Source organism: Petaurus breviceps, unplaced genomic scaffold (assembly GCF_028583685.1).
Source record: "Petaurus breviceps papuanus isolate PSGF00001 unplaced genomic scaffold, PetGlider_PUasm1.0 138, whole genome shotgun sequence".
Classification (NCBI taxonomy): Eukaryota; Metazoa; Chordata; class Mammalia; order Diprotodontia; family Petauridae; genus Petaurus; species Petaurus breviceps.
This window is the reverse complement of record NW_027185694.1, coordinates 28834345-28852293: the sequence shown is the minus strand read 5'-3', so window position 1 is coordinate 28852293 and position 17949 is coordinate 28834345. Positions and strand designations below refer to the sequence as shown.

General features: G+C 44.9%; 4 protein-coding genes and 2 non-coding genes across 7 annotated transcripts in view; 2 read left to right on the top strand and 4 right to left on the bottom strand.

The window, feature by feature from the left end:
- The window catches only part of TBL3 (transducin beta like 3), a 130174-nt gene that overhangs the window by 11102 nt on the left and 101123 nt on the right, over positions 1-17949 (bottom strand). The gene's annotated exons all lie outside the window — the stretch shown is intronic.
- On the bottom strand, positions 399-7593 carry RNF151 (ring finger protein 151). Of its 2 annotated transcripts, XM_069062760.1 has the most exons (5): positions 7229-7589; positions 6682-6847; positions 1884-2029; positions 1359-1455; positions 399-953 (listed from the first exon to the last, which is right to left on the bottom strand). In XM_069062760.1, the coding sequence occupies exons 4-5, from the start codon at positions 1407-1409 to the stop codon at positions 510-512; spliced, it is 495 nt and encodes a 164-aa protein (XP_068918861.1). In that variant the 5' UTR covers positions 1410-1455; positions 1884-2029; positions 6682-6847; positions 7229-7589; the 3' UTR covers positions 399-509. The 2 variants fall into 2 exon arrangements, with proteins under 2 accessions (XP_068918861.1, XP_068918863.1); XM_069062762.1 differs by lacking the exon at positions 1884-2029 and having other exon boundaries at positions 7229-7593.
- LOC138144392 (small nucleolar RNA ACA64) lies at positions 6936-7066 on the bottom strand. Its single transcript, XR_011163935.1, has one exon. It is a non-coding gene; the product is annotated as a small nucleolar RNA ACA64 (small nucleolar RNA).
- RPS2 (ribosomal protein S2) lies at positions 8023-11057 on the top strand. Its single transcript, XM_069062736.1, has 6 exons — positions 8023-8202; positions 8422-8511; positions 9323-9430; positions 9686-10019; positions 10568-10659; positions 10934-11057. Exons 1-6 carry the CDS (start codon positions 8026-8028, stop codon positions 11012-11014), a joined length of 882 nt encoding a protein of 293 aa, XP_068918837.1. The 5' UTR covers positions 8023-8025; the 3' UTR covers positions 11015-11057.
- Positions 10719-10852, top strand: LOC138144367 (small nucleolar RNA SNORA64/SNORA10 family). The gene has a single exon (XR_011163928.1). It is a non-coding gene; the product is annotated as a small nucleolar RNA SNORA64/SNORA10 family (small nucleolar RNA).
- NDUFB10 (NADH:ubiquinone oxidoreductase subunit B10) lies at positions 11170-16112 on the bottom strand. Its single transcript, XM_069062748.1, has 4 exons — positions 15748-16112; positions 11936-12074; positions 11468-11607; positions 11170-11349 (listed from the first exon to the last, which is right to left on the bottom strand). The coding sequence occupies exons 1-4, from the start codon at positions 15893-15895 to the stop codon at positions 11255-11257; spliced, it is 522 nt and encodes a 173-aa protein (XP_068918849.1). The 5' UTR covers positions 15896-16112; the 3' UTR covers positions 11170-11254.

The following is a 17949-nucleotide window of genomic DNA, read 5'->3' as shown; positions in this document are numbered from 1 at the left end:
ACTGAACTATAAGAAAGGCCCTAGATTCAAAGCTCAGCTTCAATACTTAGTAACTGTGTGATCAAGGGCAAATTAATCTCTTTCTGAGCTTGTTTTTTTCATCTGTAAAATGGGGATGAGAATGTTTAATAGGGTTATTGTGGCAAATGGAGTGAGAATGAAGTAAAACATTTTATAAAACTTAACTAGTAGAGTAAATGGCAGCTGATTGGGCTGTACTCTGGGCAGCATAGACAATTTCCTGGGGAAGAGGGGTGTTTTTCAAGGCTGCAGGACATGGGGATGGAGTAGTTTTCTCAGAGGAGATGAAGTCCTTGGAGGGAAATGTAACTTGGGTACCCTGTGTGTGTAGGGTGGGGTATAGGGCCTGTCGCAAAGCAGAAGAACAAGGCTTGGGACCCCTTGGGCTCCACCTTTATTCATCCTTCTCTATTTACAGTCATAGTAGGTTGGTCAGCCCCAGGGGAGGGCATATGGGCAGGAGTCCTGACCATCCAGCTGGGCAGGCATTACATAGCAGCCCTGGGTGCCTCGGTGTTGATGTTGGATACATCCATGCCTTCCTCTTCCTCCTCTTCCAGGAAGGTCTCCAGCCGGGTCAGCTGCCTTCGGATGAGGCTGGTGGCCCGGTGGATCCGCCTCATTCTATGTCGAAGGCGGGAGACCAGGGCCCGACCCTGCGCTCTCCGGCGGCCCCATGCCTCTCGGAGCTCCCGGTAGCAGTTGTGGCTCTCCCTTTCCACAGCTGTGAGCGTGGCCCCGCAGCCGAGGGGGCAGCGCTGCTGTCGCCTATGTCCACAGCTCCGGCCATGTTCTGCTAAGGCTGCCCGTTGCACCCTCGCCATGCAGCCTGCATTAGGGCAGGGGGTGAGCTCAAAAGGGCAGGAGTCCAGGTGGATCCTACGCTGAGACAGGGGACAGGTGACACAGCAGCCAGCCTGGGAATTCTTACACTGCACAGAGAGATAGAGAGCAAGAGGACACAAAGAAAGATAGATGAAGAAGGAAAAGAGGGACATGAGGGGGAGGGGAGAGAAATAGAGAAGACAGGGTGGAGAGGAAAATAGAAGGGGGAAACAGAGTGACAAGAAAGAAGAAAGAGACAAAATATGGAAAAGATCAGTAAGTAGCTCTTGGGGAGCTTAAATTCAAGTTCAGCCACTTCTTACTGATAATATCCTTTCCTGATGCCTGGACCAAACCAATCTGCCTCCAAATGCTGGATGGAAAGTAGTAACCCTTTCTCAGTGTGGATGATCAAGGGACTACCATTAACAGTTACATTGCTTTTTCCCTTCCCCAGCCCCTTGAAAAGTGAAGAAGTCACTTCCTGCTTTGTTTGCTGGGTACTACCATACCTTGACTTGCAGGCGGCCAATGGTTTTTCTGAGTTTGTGCACCTGGACCATCAGTTTCCTTTTCACTTCTTTCCTACAGCAAGGACATGTCTTTTGTCTGGGGAAGAGATGGAGAGCCAACAGGGCAACTTACCAGGCATGTTTTCAGGAACTGATCCACACCCCCATCTACCACAGAGTACACTGGACAAATGTTCCCTTGACCCTTCGTTATGTGTTAGTTTATTAGCTAGCAGAATGCACTGAGGGAGTGTCCCTTTCCCTGGTCTCAAATATCTCCTCACTACTGGAAGGAAAGGGAAGATGAGGGTAAAGGACAAGGGTTTGGGATTGGTTGGTGGGGAGGGACTAGTCATGGTCGGGTACCTTCTTAAAAAGGTATTTTGTATAATATTTTTCTCTTTTTAAAAAATATTTTTCATAAAGTAGAGTTTATTTTAATCCTCACCTTGTCTTATTTTCACCCATAGGTAAAAATGCCTACACTCCCTCCCACTGATTTGGGACAGAGACTCCATATCCTACCTAGCCAGCCAGGTTAAGATGCATTTCTTGCAGAAGATATGACCACACGGCAGTTTTACTGGTCGCTTGAGGACCCCATGGCAGACAGAACATAGCAAGGCACAGTCTGGGGGGCTGGCAAAGAGGTTGAGATCATATCCACCACTCTGTTAGTTCACCCCAAGCAACAACAGAACAGAGACATAGGATTAGTGACCAGGAGAAGATAGGATCTTCTCTCCCACCTCTCTTCTCTTCCATTCCCCAACCTGCCCACTGCAGTATCAGCAGGATCTTGTCAATACAAGAGTCCTCCCTCCTTTTCCAGAAGGAACGTTCTCTATAAGCTTTGAAAGGCATGCTAATAAATTCACTAAGAGGAGGGCACTTCAGCCAAATAATCAACTCTTTACTAAGAGGAAAGTGGGACAAACTCAATCAAGTGTCTATTTTCTGGTCAAGCCCCCCCTCTTCCCCCCCCCCCCCCCCCAGGGTCTGTTCTTTAGTCATCCAGCACCATAGGGGCCTGGATAAGCCCAAATCACATGCTCCAGAATCGAGTGCTGAATACTGTCACATTGCCTATCTGGAGTTTCTGGAAGCCTGTACCCTCTGGCTAGACCATTCATACACCCCTCCATTCATTCAAACATAGACTAGCAGTGATCATAACTAAACTAGTGAAGTTTCTCTTAACGCTATATTCAGGCTTCCTAAGGAATGTTATTCAATTGTGTCCAACTCTTTGTGACCCCATTTGGGGTTTTCTGGAATGGTTTATCATTTCCTTCTCCAGCTCATTTTACAGATGAGGAAACTGAGGCAAACAGGGTTAAGTGATTTGCCCAGGGTCACACAGCTAGTAAGTGTCTGATGCCACATTTGAACTCTGGTTTCCCTAACTCCAGGCCCAGAACTCAATCCACTGTCTAGCTGCTTAAAGTGTACATCTCACTTATTCTCAGTGTTATAGTATTATAATACTTTTTCTTTTTCTACAGTCTTTTACTGGGAGGGGAGAAAGGTCAGGGAAAGGAAATATATTAACATAATAGAGAATGAAACCAGAGAAAAAATTTACCACTTTGCAGCCCTAGAGACAGAGGAAGGCCTAGAACCCAGATATCTTTTGGGGGAAAGGTGAGACAAATTAGGGCAGACAAGAATCTGGGGAGACTTTTAATGGGCTGAAGAGGGCCCATATACTCCCACTACCACTCTATTTAAATTTCTAGTGGCCTTCCCTAAGGAAGGTGCTACTTAGGGTCTCCAGAGCCAAAGGAACAGGCCCCTAGGCATCAACCTTCTCTTCTTTTGCCCTTCCTCATTATGGTGTAATGTACACCGAAAAAAAATTTATGTGAGCCCTCATGGAGAACAGAAGTGGAGGGGAAGGCATGAACTCACCATGATCGTGGTCTTAGGCAGCAGCACTACTGAGCTGAGGCTGGCTAAGACCCCATTTCACACATCTCTATTCAAATTGACATCACAGTCTCATTGTCTACCATCAACCAATCACAGCCCAGTCCTAGTGGCAGTGCCCAGCCAGGAACAAGGCTGATCAAGCCGGGGTGTCAGGGGTGTTCCTGTCCTTTCTCCCTAGGTACCAGAAGCCCACAATGGGGACAGGATCAGGCTGTAGTCATGGCCTGTCTTCAGTTGTGTCTGCATTGTATGCACTTTTCACTTGAGTCTCAGACTGGAGGGAGGGTAGGGACTTTTCATCTTTTTACAGGTGAAGATGAGTTCAGGTTTCTTCCAAGAAACCCTTAATTTTACCAAATGTAAAAATCGAAGCCCTCAAAATTCAGTATTTTTTTCCCCACCGCAGACTTACAACAACCTGTGGGGCTCCAAGTCTATGAATATTTAAGAGCCAAGTTAATTTTTAAATGAATGACCTAAATTCTGCCAGGGGCGACAGCACACAGTGAGTTCCAGTACTAATTTCCTATGATTTTTTTTTTTTTACAAGTTTTTCCCCCTCTCAGGGCCTTGGTAAAAATGAGTTTTTCATTAATGACCTCTGTTGGAGATTTCCAGTATATGGACCCCTCTCACCATGAATCTATTTCAGCATTTATAATTTTTATGCCCTCCCACCTCCCACTGCCAGGATATAAAGGGATAATTACAACTTGTACTCTCAGGATCAAAAAGAAACTTGGACACTCCATAATATCCCGAAGCTTCTGTGTCCAACCCTACCTTTCTAGCCTCATATTTATCTAGTTTAGTGTATTAGTTGCTATGTTGCCAAATATGCATTTATTAAGCACCCACGTGCCAGACGCTACCAAAAAAAAGTTTAGTAGTCTAATAGATCTCAATAGTACATGACAGGAAGTATGCCAGATGCTACAAAAAAAAAAGGTGAATTTAGTAGTCTAATAGATTTCAATAGTACATGACTGAAAGGTAGGAAGGAGCCAGGTTATAGAGGACTTTATATTTGATCTTGGAGGCAATGGGGAACCACTGGCTGTTATGGAATAGGGGCATGGGTCAGACTTGCACTTAAAGGATGGTCTGGCATGGGAAAACTTGGGGCATGCAGGCCAACCAAGAGTAATGCAATAGAGGTGCAAGATGACGAGTAAACAACACATCTTAATGTCATTTTGCTAATGGGGAAATGGGAAAGGTTGTGACAATATGGCAACAATCATAACAAGCACCCAAGGTCAATGATATGGAAGCTTCTCAAACTGAATACCACACAAAAAGACCTTCCAACAAATTGCATTTGGCTAATTCAACTTTATTACTCTCCTAGTTGAAAAAACCAGAGTTCAATAGAAAATCTGACATTCAAATACAAGAAGCATAAGATAATACAGGGAAAAGAAACCCTAAGGAACTTATCAAATTTGAACTATTAACATTCCTACATGGAAAAATGATAATTGTAACTGATGAAACTTTTCTCAGTATGAAAATAGTTGAAGGGAATATATATATATGGGTTTATATATATATTTCTATATCGGAGGGTATACAGGCCTATGAATATGTGAATGTGCGTAAGTTTACAGGTAGACAGAGGACACAGGACCAATTTAATAGGAAGGGATGATACTTAAAAGGGGAAATTAAGAGGTGAGAAAGGAATGAGATGGGAAGAGACAGAATGGAATTTGGAAGCACCCACTTTTGAAAGGAGACGGGATAAAAGTAGAGAATAGAACTAGTGGGAGGTGGGATAGGAGGGAGGGAATATAGTCAGTCTTTTACAATATATCAACTATATTAATGTTTCGCATAAGCTACACATGTACAACCTATACTGAACTGCTTATATTTCCAGTAAGGGTGGGTGACAAGGGAGGAAGGGAATGAATCTGGAACTCAAAGTTTTAATATCAAATGTTTAAATATATATATACTATTTTACATGTAATTGGAAAATAAGATATACAGGCACTGAGATCCACCAGGCCCTACTGGAAAAGTCAAAGGGGGTATGAGAGAAGATATGGGAGAGTAGATTGGAGGAGGGGATATACTATGGGACTGCTATTTTGGGGTGGTGGGTAGGGGAAAAACGGGGAGAAAATATGTAACTCGAAATCTGGCGGAAATGAATGATGTAAATCATAAGTTAATAAAGCATTTAAAAAATGAAAAAACCAAACAATATAATAGTAACTTAAAAAAATGGAACTTTAGAGATTATATAGGAGACATCTGTGGTGAGCTCTTTAACCCACAATCCCATACCTCTCCTCTCCCTTTTTACTCTAGTCTCAAAGATGGCATTTGCAGAAAGCCAGGCCCTTTGTATAAGCATCCCAGATTTTTGTGAATTAATCAGCTCTGGCACCTCTAATTTAAAATAGCAAAGAATTATTCTCTCCTCCAAATAGCCCTAACTTTTCCACTATCTTCTGGTTCATGTATCCATATCTGACATCCATCCCCTTTTCTCTACTCGAACTGCCACTATCCTCCCTCAGGAGCCCAAATTATGTCCCTGTCTCCCTCCAATTCTTACACACTGCTAAATTGATATTCCTACAAAACAGATTTCATCACATCACTTTCCTGAGTTCAAGAAGCTTCAGTAGTTCCCTAATGTCTCTAGAATAAGATTCCTGAGTGCCTTTTCAATCATTCACAATCCACCTCCACCCTTATCTTTCCATACTTATTCTTACTCCCATATTTTGGCCAAACTGGCTCACCCAAAACATTCCATTTGGAATGCTATCACTTTCTACCACTTCTTAAGATTCCTAGGACTCCCTTCAAGGAGAGATTCTTAAAAGCTTTTCCTGGTGATCCTGGTTTGTGCTCTTCCCAGCCCTAAAATTTCGATTTCTGTTGTTTTCCAGTTGTGTGACTGTGACTTGCTGGACCCATACTGTCCATGGGATTTTCTTAGCAAAGACAGTTAAGTGGTCTGCCATTTTCTTCTCTCCTGGAGTAACGGAAATCCACCCAGGGTCACAGAACTATTAAGGATCTGAGGCTGAATTTAAACTCAGGTCTTCCTGACTCCAACCTAGCAATCTGAGTCACTGTCTCCTAAGGAAACACTGGTTAAGTTACTTGTCCAAGGTCAAAGTTTAGTGTCTCGGGTTGGATTTGAACTCAGGTCTTCCTGACTCTAGGCCCTGCCCTCTACCTACCTCAACATTTCATTCACTTTCCACATATTATGTTGTTCCTTTTAGTCTGACCTCCCCACCCCCAACCAAGTTCTGTCATAAACGCTGGTGGTTTGAATTAGATTCTAGTCCAGACTCTCTCGTGCACCCCACCCCCTCATTCCATTTCCCCATTATGTGGAGTGGGGGCCACTGGACTGGATCACGGTTGTCCGGGATGGTCCACGTGGGTGACTCCAGGTCTCTTGGGAGGGAACTCCAACTTTGTTAGGGGGCCTGTTCTACAAGCCTCCCTGGAGCGAAGCTTTCCATGCCTGCAGCGTGATCGAAGAGGCTGTTCCAGGAGCTGGGCTTTTACTCCGCTAGGAACCCCTATGACCCGGGAGATAAAAGTAGAGTTAGTGGAGGTCCTGCCCCCTTCTTCCCCACGACCAGCCCCCGCCGCCAATCACGCCGTGGCATTTGTCGGGGCCTGGGTTTTATCTCCCACACTCAGTCTATGGGGGATAAGCTTAAAGACCCCTGGTAGCTGTGGGCGCCGTGGTCTCACCCGTGGCCATGGGAGCAAACCGCGGGTGATTTTCAGACGACGCCGGCCTAGGCCCTTCCCTACGGGGTCGGGAGACAAGCACACTGCGGAGCCCCAGCGGCGAGATCGGGGTATGGCGAGAGGCCGCGTGCCCGCGAGACCCCAGTGGAGACAAGTTGCCTTCAGCTTCCTCTTCCCCACCTTGCTGAGCTATTATTTCTTACCCAAGAAGAGCCCCGTGGGGCCGCAGCACCCCAGCTGCCCTCCCTAGCACAGCAGAGCTCTTCAGAGAGACAAACTGCTCGAGCCTCCAAATTGAAAGAAGTAAATGAACCGGGGAATCTCCAAATTTATACTCTAGCTGCTAAGATAGAGTGGTTCCAGAGTATCAGAGATCTACTTCCGGGTCAAAAACCTTAGTGGCGGCAGTAGCTCTAGGCCACGCCTTGGGAAGAAAAGTTGGAGGCTTGATTTAACCAATCACAGAAGCTTCCCGTTAATCTTGAGTAATCCAGGAACCGGAGTTTCCCCGGTTTAGAAGATATCGCGAGAACTAGCTTCTTATAAAAAGTCTCGTTGCGTCTAAGAAGGCCTTCTACTTCTAGTGAACACGTGAGTGTCTGTTGCTTGCTCTCGTAGTGGGGGGATGGGAGCAGAGGTGGAAAGCTGAGGGATTATCACAGAGGGGACAGGAGGGAATCCGCGGGCATCGACGCCGTGCTTCGCCGGGGATAGGTGTCCCAGCTTGAGCGGGTCCGTTGGTGTGGTCCGTGGGTCGGGGACGGGCCTATTTGATGCCGTTGGGGCGCCCCGCGGAGGTCCGGGCCCGGCAGCCGTTGGGCCCCGCTTCCCTTGTCCGGGCGCCTCTTTAGGGTGTTTCTCCGTAGCGCTCGGGGGCTGCCGCGGCCCTGGGGGGCCCTTTGCCGCTAGTCTGAGCCTCTGATTGGGTTGGGGAGGGGGTAGGGGATCTCCAAGCGCTCGCTTTCAGATCCGGTCACCAGGCTTTTTTATCTCACAGCAAATGGCGGACGACGCCGGTGCTGCAGGAGGTGCGGGAGGCCCCGGGGGCCCCGGCGTCGGAGGCCGGGGCGGCTTCCGCGGTGGCTTTGGCAGTGGGGGCCGAGGTCGAGGCCGGGGCCGTGGTCGAGGCCGGGGCCGTGGCCGCGGAGCCCGAGGAGGAAAGGCGGAAGACAAGGAGGTTAGTCTGCTTCGGTGTAGGGTCTGAGCTGTTTGGTTCTTTCTCTTGTGGATTTTTCACCGCCTGCGTATTTAGGCTTTGCTTTATTTCTCTAAACTCTGCCACTGCAGTGTTAACACGGGTGGGGAAGGTGGCTCTGCACCCTGGGCTGGCAGTCGAGTTTGGGGAAGGGGGATTGCCACCACCTACATTTAACCCCTGGTTCTCCTGTGTGTCTAGTGGGTTCCTGTTACTAAGCTGGGCCGGCTAGTCAAGGACATGAAGATCAAGTCTTTGGAAGAGATCTATCTTTTCTCCCTTCCTATCAAGGTACTGGGAAGGTGGGCAGTAGCAAAGGCTATGTTCTAACAGCCTTCTGGGGGTCTTTACCAGGAAATCTCCCACCCCCAAATACACACTTTTCCATAGCCGCTATCCACTTGCACCAAGACAGACCACTTGTAATAAGGGAGGAAAGTAGCATGGGTGCAGGTGTGATGCCCTGGCAAGTTGCTCAGCCTCACTTTAACTGTATAAATGACATCTCTCATTTTAACAGGGGGAAAAGTGGACTTGTCCCAGAATCAGTAATTATTTAATGAATCTTGTTTTTTAAAGACATTATTTCCTAAAAATACAGTACTGTCCATGTTATATATAGTGTGTGAAGATAGATATATATTTATGTTTATACATCTACATTTGTGTATGTATTTGAGTCACTGAATCTGAGTTACATTCTCAATCTGAAAATGAGGGTAGGATTCAGCTCACAAGGATCTTGTGGAACCAGCACTATCCAATTTAAAACTTGAATTGTGTATAAAAGGTAATGTTATTGTGAATCATATGTGGCTTGTAGAATTGTAAGAGATCTAATATCCATCTTAATCTTCCTCTAAAAGTATGTAAAAGTAGCTTTTTAAAAATTAGGGCTTGGTGGCGAAGTGAATAGAGTACTAGCCCTGGAGTCAGGAGGATCTGAATTCAAATCCAACGTAAGACACTTAACACAAAGCTAGCTGTGTGACCTTAGGCAAGTCACTTAACCCCAATTGTCCTGCCTACCCCAAGAAGCAAAAAAAAAAAAACCCCAAACAAACCAAACTTAGGTTACCTAACCTAATCTTATTTCTCACAGGAGTCTGAAATCATAGATTTCTTCCTGGGATCTTCATTGAAAGATGAGGTTCTGAAGATCATGCCTGTTCAGAAACAAACTAGAGCTGGACAACGTACCAGGTTCAAGGTAATTTGTTTAGTTGGGTTAGTTCGACCCAGGCTGAAAGTTAAAACTTTAGTGATTTTGCAGAGAAGTTTATATCCCCGTCTCCAAATGATCTGGGGAAAAAATCTTTTTAAAAATGTTAAAAGGTTCTCATTCTGGTGTTCTCCCTCATCAGGGAGTCATAGTCAACTAAATGCAAGGCACCTGGCCACTCACCTAATGTTTATACGTGGTAGGGAGTTTTAAGATGCTCTTCTAAAAGCATTTTCTCTGTAGGCTTTTGTGGCCATTGGTGACTACAATGGCCATGTTGGTCTGGGTGTCAAGTGCTCCAAGGAAGTGGCCACAGCTATTCGAGGTGCTATCATTCTGGCCAAGCTGTCCATCGTTCCTGTGAGACGTGGCTACTGGGGGAACAAGATTGGCAAGCCTCACACAGTACCCTGCAAGGTCACTGGGCGATGTGGGTCGGTCCTGGTGCGCCTGATCCCCGCCCCTAGAGGTACTGGCATTGTCTCAGCTCCTGTGCCTAAAAAGCTGCTGATGATGGCTGGAATTGATGACTGCTACACTTCTGCAAGAGGCTGTACTGCCACTCTGGGCAATTTCGGTGAGTGCTGGCAGGATAGCTTTACCAGTGATTGGCAGAGGAATTTGGTGCTCTATGCAGTGAAGAATGAGCTTGCATTCTTTTGTAAAGGAGGCATATATATATAATTGGAAGACTATAATTTAGGTATCATGAAGCTATGCGTAGATAACATTTGAACTGAGCAGTCAACAAAGCTAAAAAATTTAAGTTAGCAAAGAGGAAAACATGGGACAGTCAGTACTTGTGCATGAACAGGAATTAGGATTTGGAAATGGTTGGGGTGAGTGATGAAGGAATCAGATTAATGTCCTGCTATATAGACTGAGACAAATGATGCCGCTGTTATAATTTATTACAAAATGGGTAAGCCAAAAGGGATCTGAAATTGTTAAAAGTACATCTCTGGAGAACTGGGAATGAACTTTTTTGAAGGTCAGAGCCGAAAGGAAGGTGGACTGAGGGAGGTTCAGTTCACTGAGCACATAAGGCCTTTGGAAGATGAGTCTTCTGAAAAATTAGGTTTAGGAGGCTAGTTACTGTTAATCACATGCAACTTCTTCCAACAGCTAAAGCTACCTTTGATGCCATCTCCAAAACATACAGCTATCTAACCCCAGACCTGTGGAAGGAGACTGTGTTCACTAAGTCTCCTTATCAGGTATGATATGATGGGAACTTTGGGGGATAGAACTGAGATAATTTGGGAAATCGTTCCCCATCTCCTTAGCTCTGCTCAGTTGCACTTGACCCAGTATGGTGTGACTGTCGTACACAGGAGAAAGAACAAGAATTCCCTTTGATAACAGCTTGACCTGCTGTGGTCTCTCTGTTTCCTATGGGATTTGACAACTGACTCTTGCAGAATTTATTGAATGGGTTGTGCTGTACCCACTGGTAAGTGCAGTGAATAAGACTTGTTTTGTAATCTGCAGGAATTCACCGACCATCTTGTGAAGACTCACACTCGAGTATCTGTCCAGAGGACCCAGGCAGCTGCTGTGGCAACCACATAGATGGTTTTTTATAAACAAATAAATTGAACTTTGCCTGCTAAGACAACACTTGTTGTTCCTTATTGGTTGGGGAGAAGCAAGACTAAAGTAGTTGATCCCCCCCCCCCACCTTATTTGCCAGTCTTTGGGGACTGAAGCATAAAATTACACAGGTAGAACTGCAAAGACTTTTATTGGGTTATTGGGATGAATAGAGATCACAGAAAAGAAAGTCCTGGATCCTATCAATTTTTTGGTAAGTCAGGCCTCCTTGGCAGCTTTCCGCTCAGCAAGCATCCGTTGCTTCTGCTTTGCAAGACATTTCCGAGCAGATGAATTGGCTCCAAGTTCATGATCTGTGAAGACAGAAAGAAAAGCTTATCATTTTAAGTCATTTGTCAAGCAGCAAAATCAAGCAGTTTAAACTACCCAGTCCAAAGTATCAGCTTGTGTATGTGGACCCCATTCACTCACATCGATCCTGATAAGCTTTTGCAACATCATAGAATTGTTTGAGCTCTTTCATACAGTTCTGTTGATAGCTATCTCCTTCTCTCTGCTGACAGGCCTTCAGTCTTTCCTGGACAATATTAACAATTTCTTGATCAACTTTGCTGAAAGAGAAAGGGAGAATGGGGGGCTTACTTTTCTTGGTTCATGCAGCCAAGGAACTGCACTCACTTCCCTCACCTCCCCAATCTACATAACAATCTATATAACATGGACAGGAAGATACCTGATTCCTTCATAGATCCCAGGTCCTCCCTTTCCCACTCAAATTAGAACTCAATTATTAAAAATTATATAATTATTATATTATATAATAATATACAATATAGAAAAAATTATAAAATTAGAACACAGTCAAAAGCAGCTGTGATTAACCAAAGTGTAAAGGGTGATCTTGGGGTGCCATAGAAACACAATGACTGGCATACATACTAGTCTCTTTTCCACTGCATTTCTGCTTCAAATATGCATAGAATATCCCCTTGCTTGCACTCAGTTATGTCTGGTACTCGACGGTATTGCCGATGATAGTAGTAGGTCTTATTTTTTGCTTGCTGTTCCTCAATAAATTCTGCAAAAGAAAAAGTCCATTAAATCAGTTATCTAAATTCTCTCATGCAGGACTGGGGTCTAGGAACCCTAACCCTTAAATGAATAGTATAGAATAATTATTAAATTATGTAATATGCAACTAAATATTAATTAGTTTGATGTTTAAGCTACTAATCTTATTTTGCTCATGACCCAAAGCAAATTGGAGTTAACCTCCCAAAGGCCATCTCCCATCTTTCTGCATTCCTACAGGTGCCTGTAGGAACTTTCACAGCCTCTTAGCCTTCCCTCTTCTCAAAAACTAGAGCATTTATCTCAGCTGTTCCCTATCCCTATTAATAAAATAATACTTTGTATTTTACTTTACCCCATTTCCCTTGCACAGCATAGATGCTGAATGGATTTGCTGTGGAAGAGGACATGATTTTTTTTTTCTCATTCCTCACTGCTAAAGACTAATCTAGGGTAATCAGGGGGATGCAACACTAACACTTGAGAGTGTACTTGGAGAAGCTCCCATAACAAAGGGGGTCACATGAACATCATCATTTTATTAAAGAAGAAGCTAAAGGGGCGGCTAGGTGGCACAGTGAATAGAGCACCAGCCCTGGACTCAGGAGGACCTGAGTTCAAATCCAGCCTCAGACATTTAACACAAAACTTGCTGTGTGACCTTGGGCAAGTCACTTAACCCCAATTTCCCTCCAAAAAAGAAACTAAAGCTGAGTGGGGAAAATACTTACTTGAAGGTCATTATACCTTATCTCAACTGTAGCTAGTAACATTTATCAGAATGTGGAATTCCATTTCATCTGACTGCTAGTGTTAGGCCTGCAGATCTACTCCCCTTCCTCCTCTTCTCCACCCCTGACTTTAATGGATCTGAATAACACCATCAAAAAACCAGGCACTCCAAACCAGAAGAAGTACAAACAAATCTCAGTTATCCTAAGAAACGGATAAGTCTGATCCACAAACATTCCAAAATTCCTTCCAATTTGCTTTGGAACTCAAAATAAGGAAGTCACAAAAGGCCTGAACACCAAAAATGAATGTCATTAACTCCATACTTAGATCGTGGGTGCTTTCCTTTCAGTCAAGTCCCACAAGACCTTTCTAACAATCTTGGTTACAAATCTCCCAGACTGCAGTGGATCAGAAACTACAAATAAAAGGGAGGTGAAGGACTGCTAATGGCAGATGCTGAGAAAAGCAAGATGTGACAACTGCAAGTCTGAAAGTGGAAGGAAGAAGGCCTATCACAATAAAAAGATTTGCACTCTCAAGAAGGACAGTAGTTTGGTTACATTATAGGATCCAACAGCACTTGAGATGATGACTGAATTCTACAGCCCCATACACTTGGACCTGTAAGAGGCTCCACCAACTAAGATTATAAATTGCCAATCTAAATGGGTTGAAGTTGGGAGTGGAGAAAGAGGAAATCCATGCATAGATAAAATTACAGGTGCGGACAGTAACTGACATTTAATAATGACCTAATAAAGAGGGGAAATGATTAAAATATTGAGCAAGGCATGGTCAAAGTTATCTGTTTAAGAAAATAGCAAATTGGCATTTTAATAAAAAGACATTTGTAGAGCTCTCAAGTTTTCAAAGCACTTTATACAGATTTGAGTTTTATAATGAATAACCCTGAAGTCTATGAAAATAGGACTTCTAAGTAAGATTTCTATTTCCTTTGCATATAATTTATATCTAAAAATGTATTTATTGGGGCTAGGTTTCTCTACCCTGGAAATGCAATGGGCACCCCCCAATCCCACTGCAGATAGGTATAGAAACTTTAACCTACACCATTTTTCTGACTCAGGCCTATTCACCCCTCCTTAGAAAACCTGATGTTCTTCCCCTTCCAGGAGTTCACCAAGGTAGAGAAGTACTTAGTTCAGACACTTGCTCAGCTTTAGCTCTACTGTAGTCTTCAATCTCCCCAAAGCAACAGGGATTCTAGGTATATACCAACATTCTTGGACTCTCACTATTCAATTTAACTCAGGGTCTTTGTCTAGCCTTCTTAAGTGCACCCCATTTCCAAATAAAGATCATTTCAGTGGCTCAGCCTCAGCTACCCTGAGAAACACTGAACAGCAGGCAGAATAAGATGACAAATTAATGTCACAAAATAAAGTGTGCACATACCTCTTCTCACCCAGACTACACCAATAAATGTCCTATTTGTCACTAGTCCATTGCCTCTCCAAACCATCATTCACACTGCAGCCTCATCTTAATTCAATACTGTCATCATGACACTACTATTTTATAAGCCTTCTTCAGTGGCTCTGCATTGTCTATGGAATAAAGTATAAATTCCTGATTTTGGCATCATCTCTTTTATTATTAATTACCCCCACAGCATGCCTGGAATTTTTTTCCTCCCTCATCTACCTCTTGGCTTCCCTGCCTTCCCTCAAGTTCCAGCTAAATTTTCACTTTCTACAAGAAGCCCATCCTGATCTCCCTCAATAATAGTGCCTTCCCTCTGTTGATGATCTCCAATTTTTCCCATACATAGCTGTTTGCATGTTGTTACTGCCACGCCCCCCTACCCATCATCACACTATGAGTTCCTTGAAAACGGAAACTGTTTTTGTTTTTTGCCTTTTTTATAGCTCCTAGAAAATATACAGTTCCTGGAAAATAGTGGCCACTTAATGCTTGTTGACTCCATTTGACATTTGACATTATAACTGTTAAAACTCCTTAAGAGTAGGGTCTACATGAAATCTATTTTGTGTCTCTATTTCACACCAGAAAGCACTTATGAATGGACTCAAATCCAAGCAACTGTGGGTTTCTTTGCGCAGGAATAAATGGAGGTCCACAGGAAGCTGTGTCTCTCAATGGTTTGGGCAGGTACCTCTCAGCCTCCACACAATCCCACCTTCTGTTCCTGTGGAGTCCCTGGGTTAGGAGACAGCACAGAAAGCATGAAGAGCTCAGATGTCAGAGGCACCAATCGAGAGTAAGGATGAAAAGGCTACCCCAAAAGCCATCAGCTTCTCTGAAGCGACAATGCAAGCTTCCAGAATTGGGTCACTATGCACCACCAATTTTATCTCCCTCTGGTCCCCAAGATGTGTCCTCTGTTGCAGGGGCATATGCTAGAGGCAGCGCGTGACTCAGTGGATAGAGTGCTGGTCCTGGAGTAAGGTGTTCAAATCCAGATTCAGACACTGAATGATTCGCGACCCTGGGCCGGCCACCCACCTCCCCCAGCCACGTCACTTATCTCAGTTTCTCCATCTGTAAAATGTGCTGTGGGGACAAAAAATGAGATGAAGGTCTATATAAATACTTATTCTTATTCCACGGATCCAATGGAAAGAACCCTGTCTGGGGTGTCAGGGACTCCCCTCTGATATGGACCGTAGCCAAGCTCCCTGGAGGCCTCAGTTTCTTCCTCTGGTTGATAGGGCTAGATGGTTTTTCTGGATCCATACCTCTAACCCTTTGCTCCCCGTGCTCCCACATTACCTGCCTCATTCTGCGCTTTAGTTCACCTCGTCCCTGGTTCTCCGTGACCCTGCACCTCCCGCCCAGCACCTCCAAGACGCGCACACGCGTGGAAGCGCCTGCGTGAGGATGGTTCCCCGCCCTTGGAGTAGGGGCACTGGGGATAGAGGTGGGGGAGGGGCAGCCTATTTGGGGGGGCAAGGGCGCCCTACCTCGGAGGCGGGTGACCGGCAGGTCTATGAAGAAGTTGAAGGCGTCCGACAGGATGGTGACCGGATTGGGCAGCGACGTGATCGGGTCGGGCGCCGGTGTGCGGCGCGGCGGCTCCGGATACGCATCCTTGTTCCAGTCCTTGGGCATCGCGGCTGCGGGCTCGGTCACGGGGCGGTGCGGGGTCCTCTAGGCCTCGGCTCCCAGCCTGCTCGCTAGTTCTCCAGCTCGCAGGACGCCCAGACAGGCCGAGTCTCCGCTCCCACAGCTCTTCCTCAGCCGGATCCCGCGCGGCCTAGTAGCTCCAGAGCAAAGGACAGTCAAAGGGGACCGGACAAGGGGCGGGGCCGCGAACCCGCCTGCGCATTGGGGGCCATCATTCCCGCCCCACCCCGGCGCGCAGGGAACTGTGGGAGTCGTAGTCCGTGCTCTTCGGCAGTGGTTGATGGGCGGGGCTTAGATAGGCATTAAGAAGGCTAGATCTCTGAGAATAGATTTTTCGTTTGATTTTGTTGTTTTGTTTTTCTGATTCAGGCCTATGATTTCATCTGTGCTGTAAAGAACTCCCTCTGCCAGTGCCCATCAGCAACTATCCTGCAATTTATTGTCAAGTCAACAAACATTTATTAAACTGCTATGTTCCAATTGCCATGCTGAGAACAGAAAGGCAGCCCCCCCCCCCAAAAAAAAAGCAAAAAACCCCACAACAGCCCCTGGCCTCCAGGAACTGACAATCTAATAGGTGAGACAACATGCAAATGACCACGGACAAAACAACAAACAACAAACTTTAATTTTAAAGTGCCTTTTAGTACCAGGACACCTCTAAGGATGCAAAAAAGAAAGGCAGAAAAAGACCCTGATTTCAAGGAGCTTACTGTCTAAGGGGGAAGACCACATGCAAATGTCCATGTACCGACCAGATTAATACGAAATGAATTGGAGGTAACCACAGGTGGAAAGCACTAGCATTAATTAAGAGGGTCTGAGAGCAGCCCATGATAGATAGACTTTATAGATTTGGTTTATAGATAAGTGATTGATGGGGGAGTGGGCTGACTTCTCCCCATTAATCAGAGGCGGGGGAATTGACAAGATAGTGAAGGCTGAATACAAAATGGACTTGGTTTGTGTGGGAATCAAGAGAAGCAATTAGATTCTATTTTCATGGACTGATTCCATCTTGTACTGCCACATATATTCTCTTCCATCTTGTTTTTCTGCAAATTATCCATGGGAAACCAGATGGTATAAGCCAGGGGTGGGGAACCTAAGGCCTCTAGGCCACATGTGTCCCTCTAGGTCCTCAAGTGTGGTCCTTTGACTGAATGCAAACTTCACAGAGCAAATCCCCTTCATAAAAGGATTTGTTCTGTAAAACTTGGACTCAGTCAGAAGACAGCACCCAAAGACCTAGAAGGCCACATGTGGCCTTGAGGACACAGGTTCCTCATCCCTTGTTTAAACCATCAATTCATTCATAAATTCCCAGTGAATGCAATTAATCAGTATCTCTCAATTCTGGGAAAAGAATGACCCCAAAACCTATTCACTCCACAGAAATGCACTCTTCCCCCTCCTGACATGGAAAGTCCCTAGTCTTTCCTTCAATTAGAAATCAGATTACCTAATTTCATATCCTGGTTTATGTTCTAGTTAATTGTTTGCTTTTAATTAACTTGTCTTATTTGATGAAGTGTTTTTAGTATGAAGAAATTTGTCTCACTCTGTTGTCAGGGTCTTTGGACTGAATGGGGAATCCACTGACCCATTCATTATCCCCATTTTGCTAGTAAATTGCATAGCTCAAATTGTTTCCTCAGTTAGCACTGATTATCCACCAAATAGCAAACTGTTATATAGTTCTTGCTATGTGCCAGGCACTGTGTTAAGAGCTTTATAAATATCTCATTTGATTCTCACAGCAACCGTAGGAGGTAGATGCTATTATTATCCCTATTTTACAGATGAGGAAACTGAGGCAGACAGAGGTTAGGTGACTTGCCTAGGGTCACATAGCTAGTAAATATATGAGCTCAGGTTTGAACTCAGTGCCTTTCTGACTCCAAGCCCACCACTCTATCCACTGTTCCACCTAGGTGGAACTCAGTCCTAGGTCCTTCCATTTGCCATAAACTGCTCCAGAACAATTGACACAAAGCAGGTACTCAATTGAGAGGAGATAGGAGACAGAGAATCTAGGG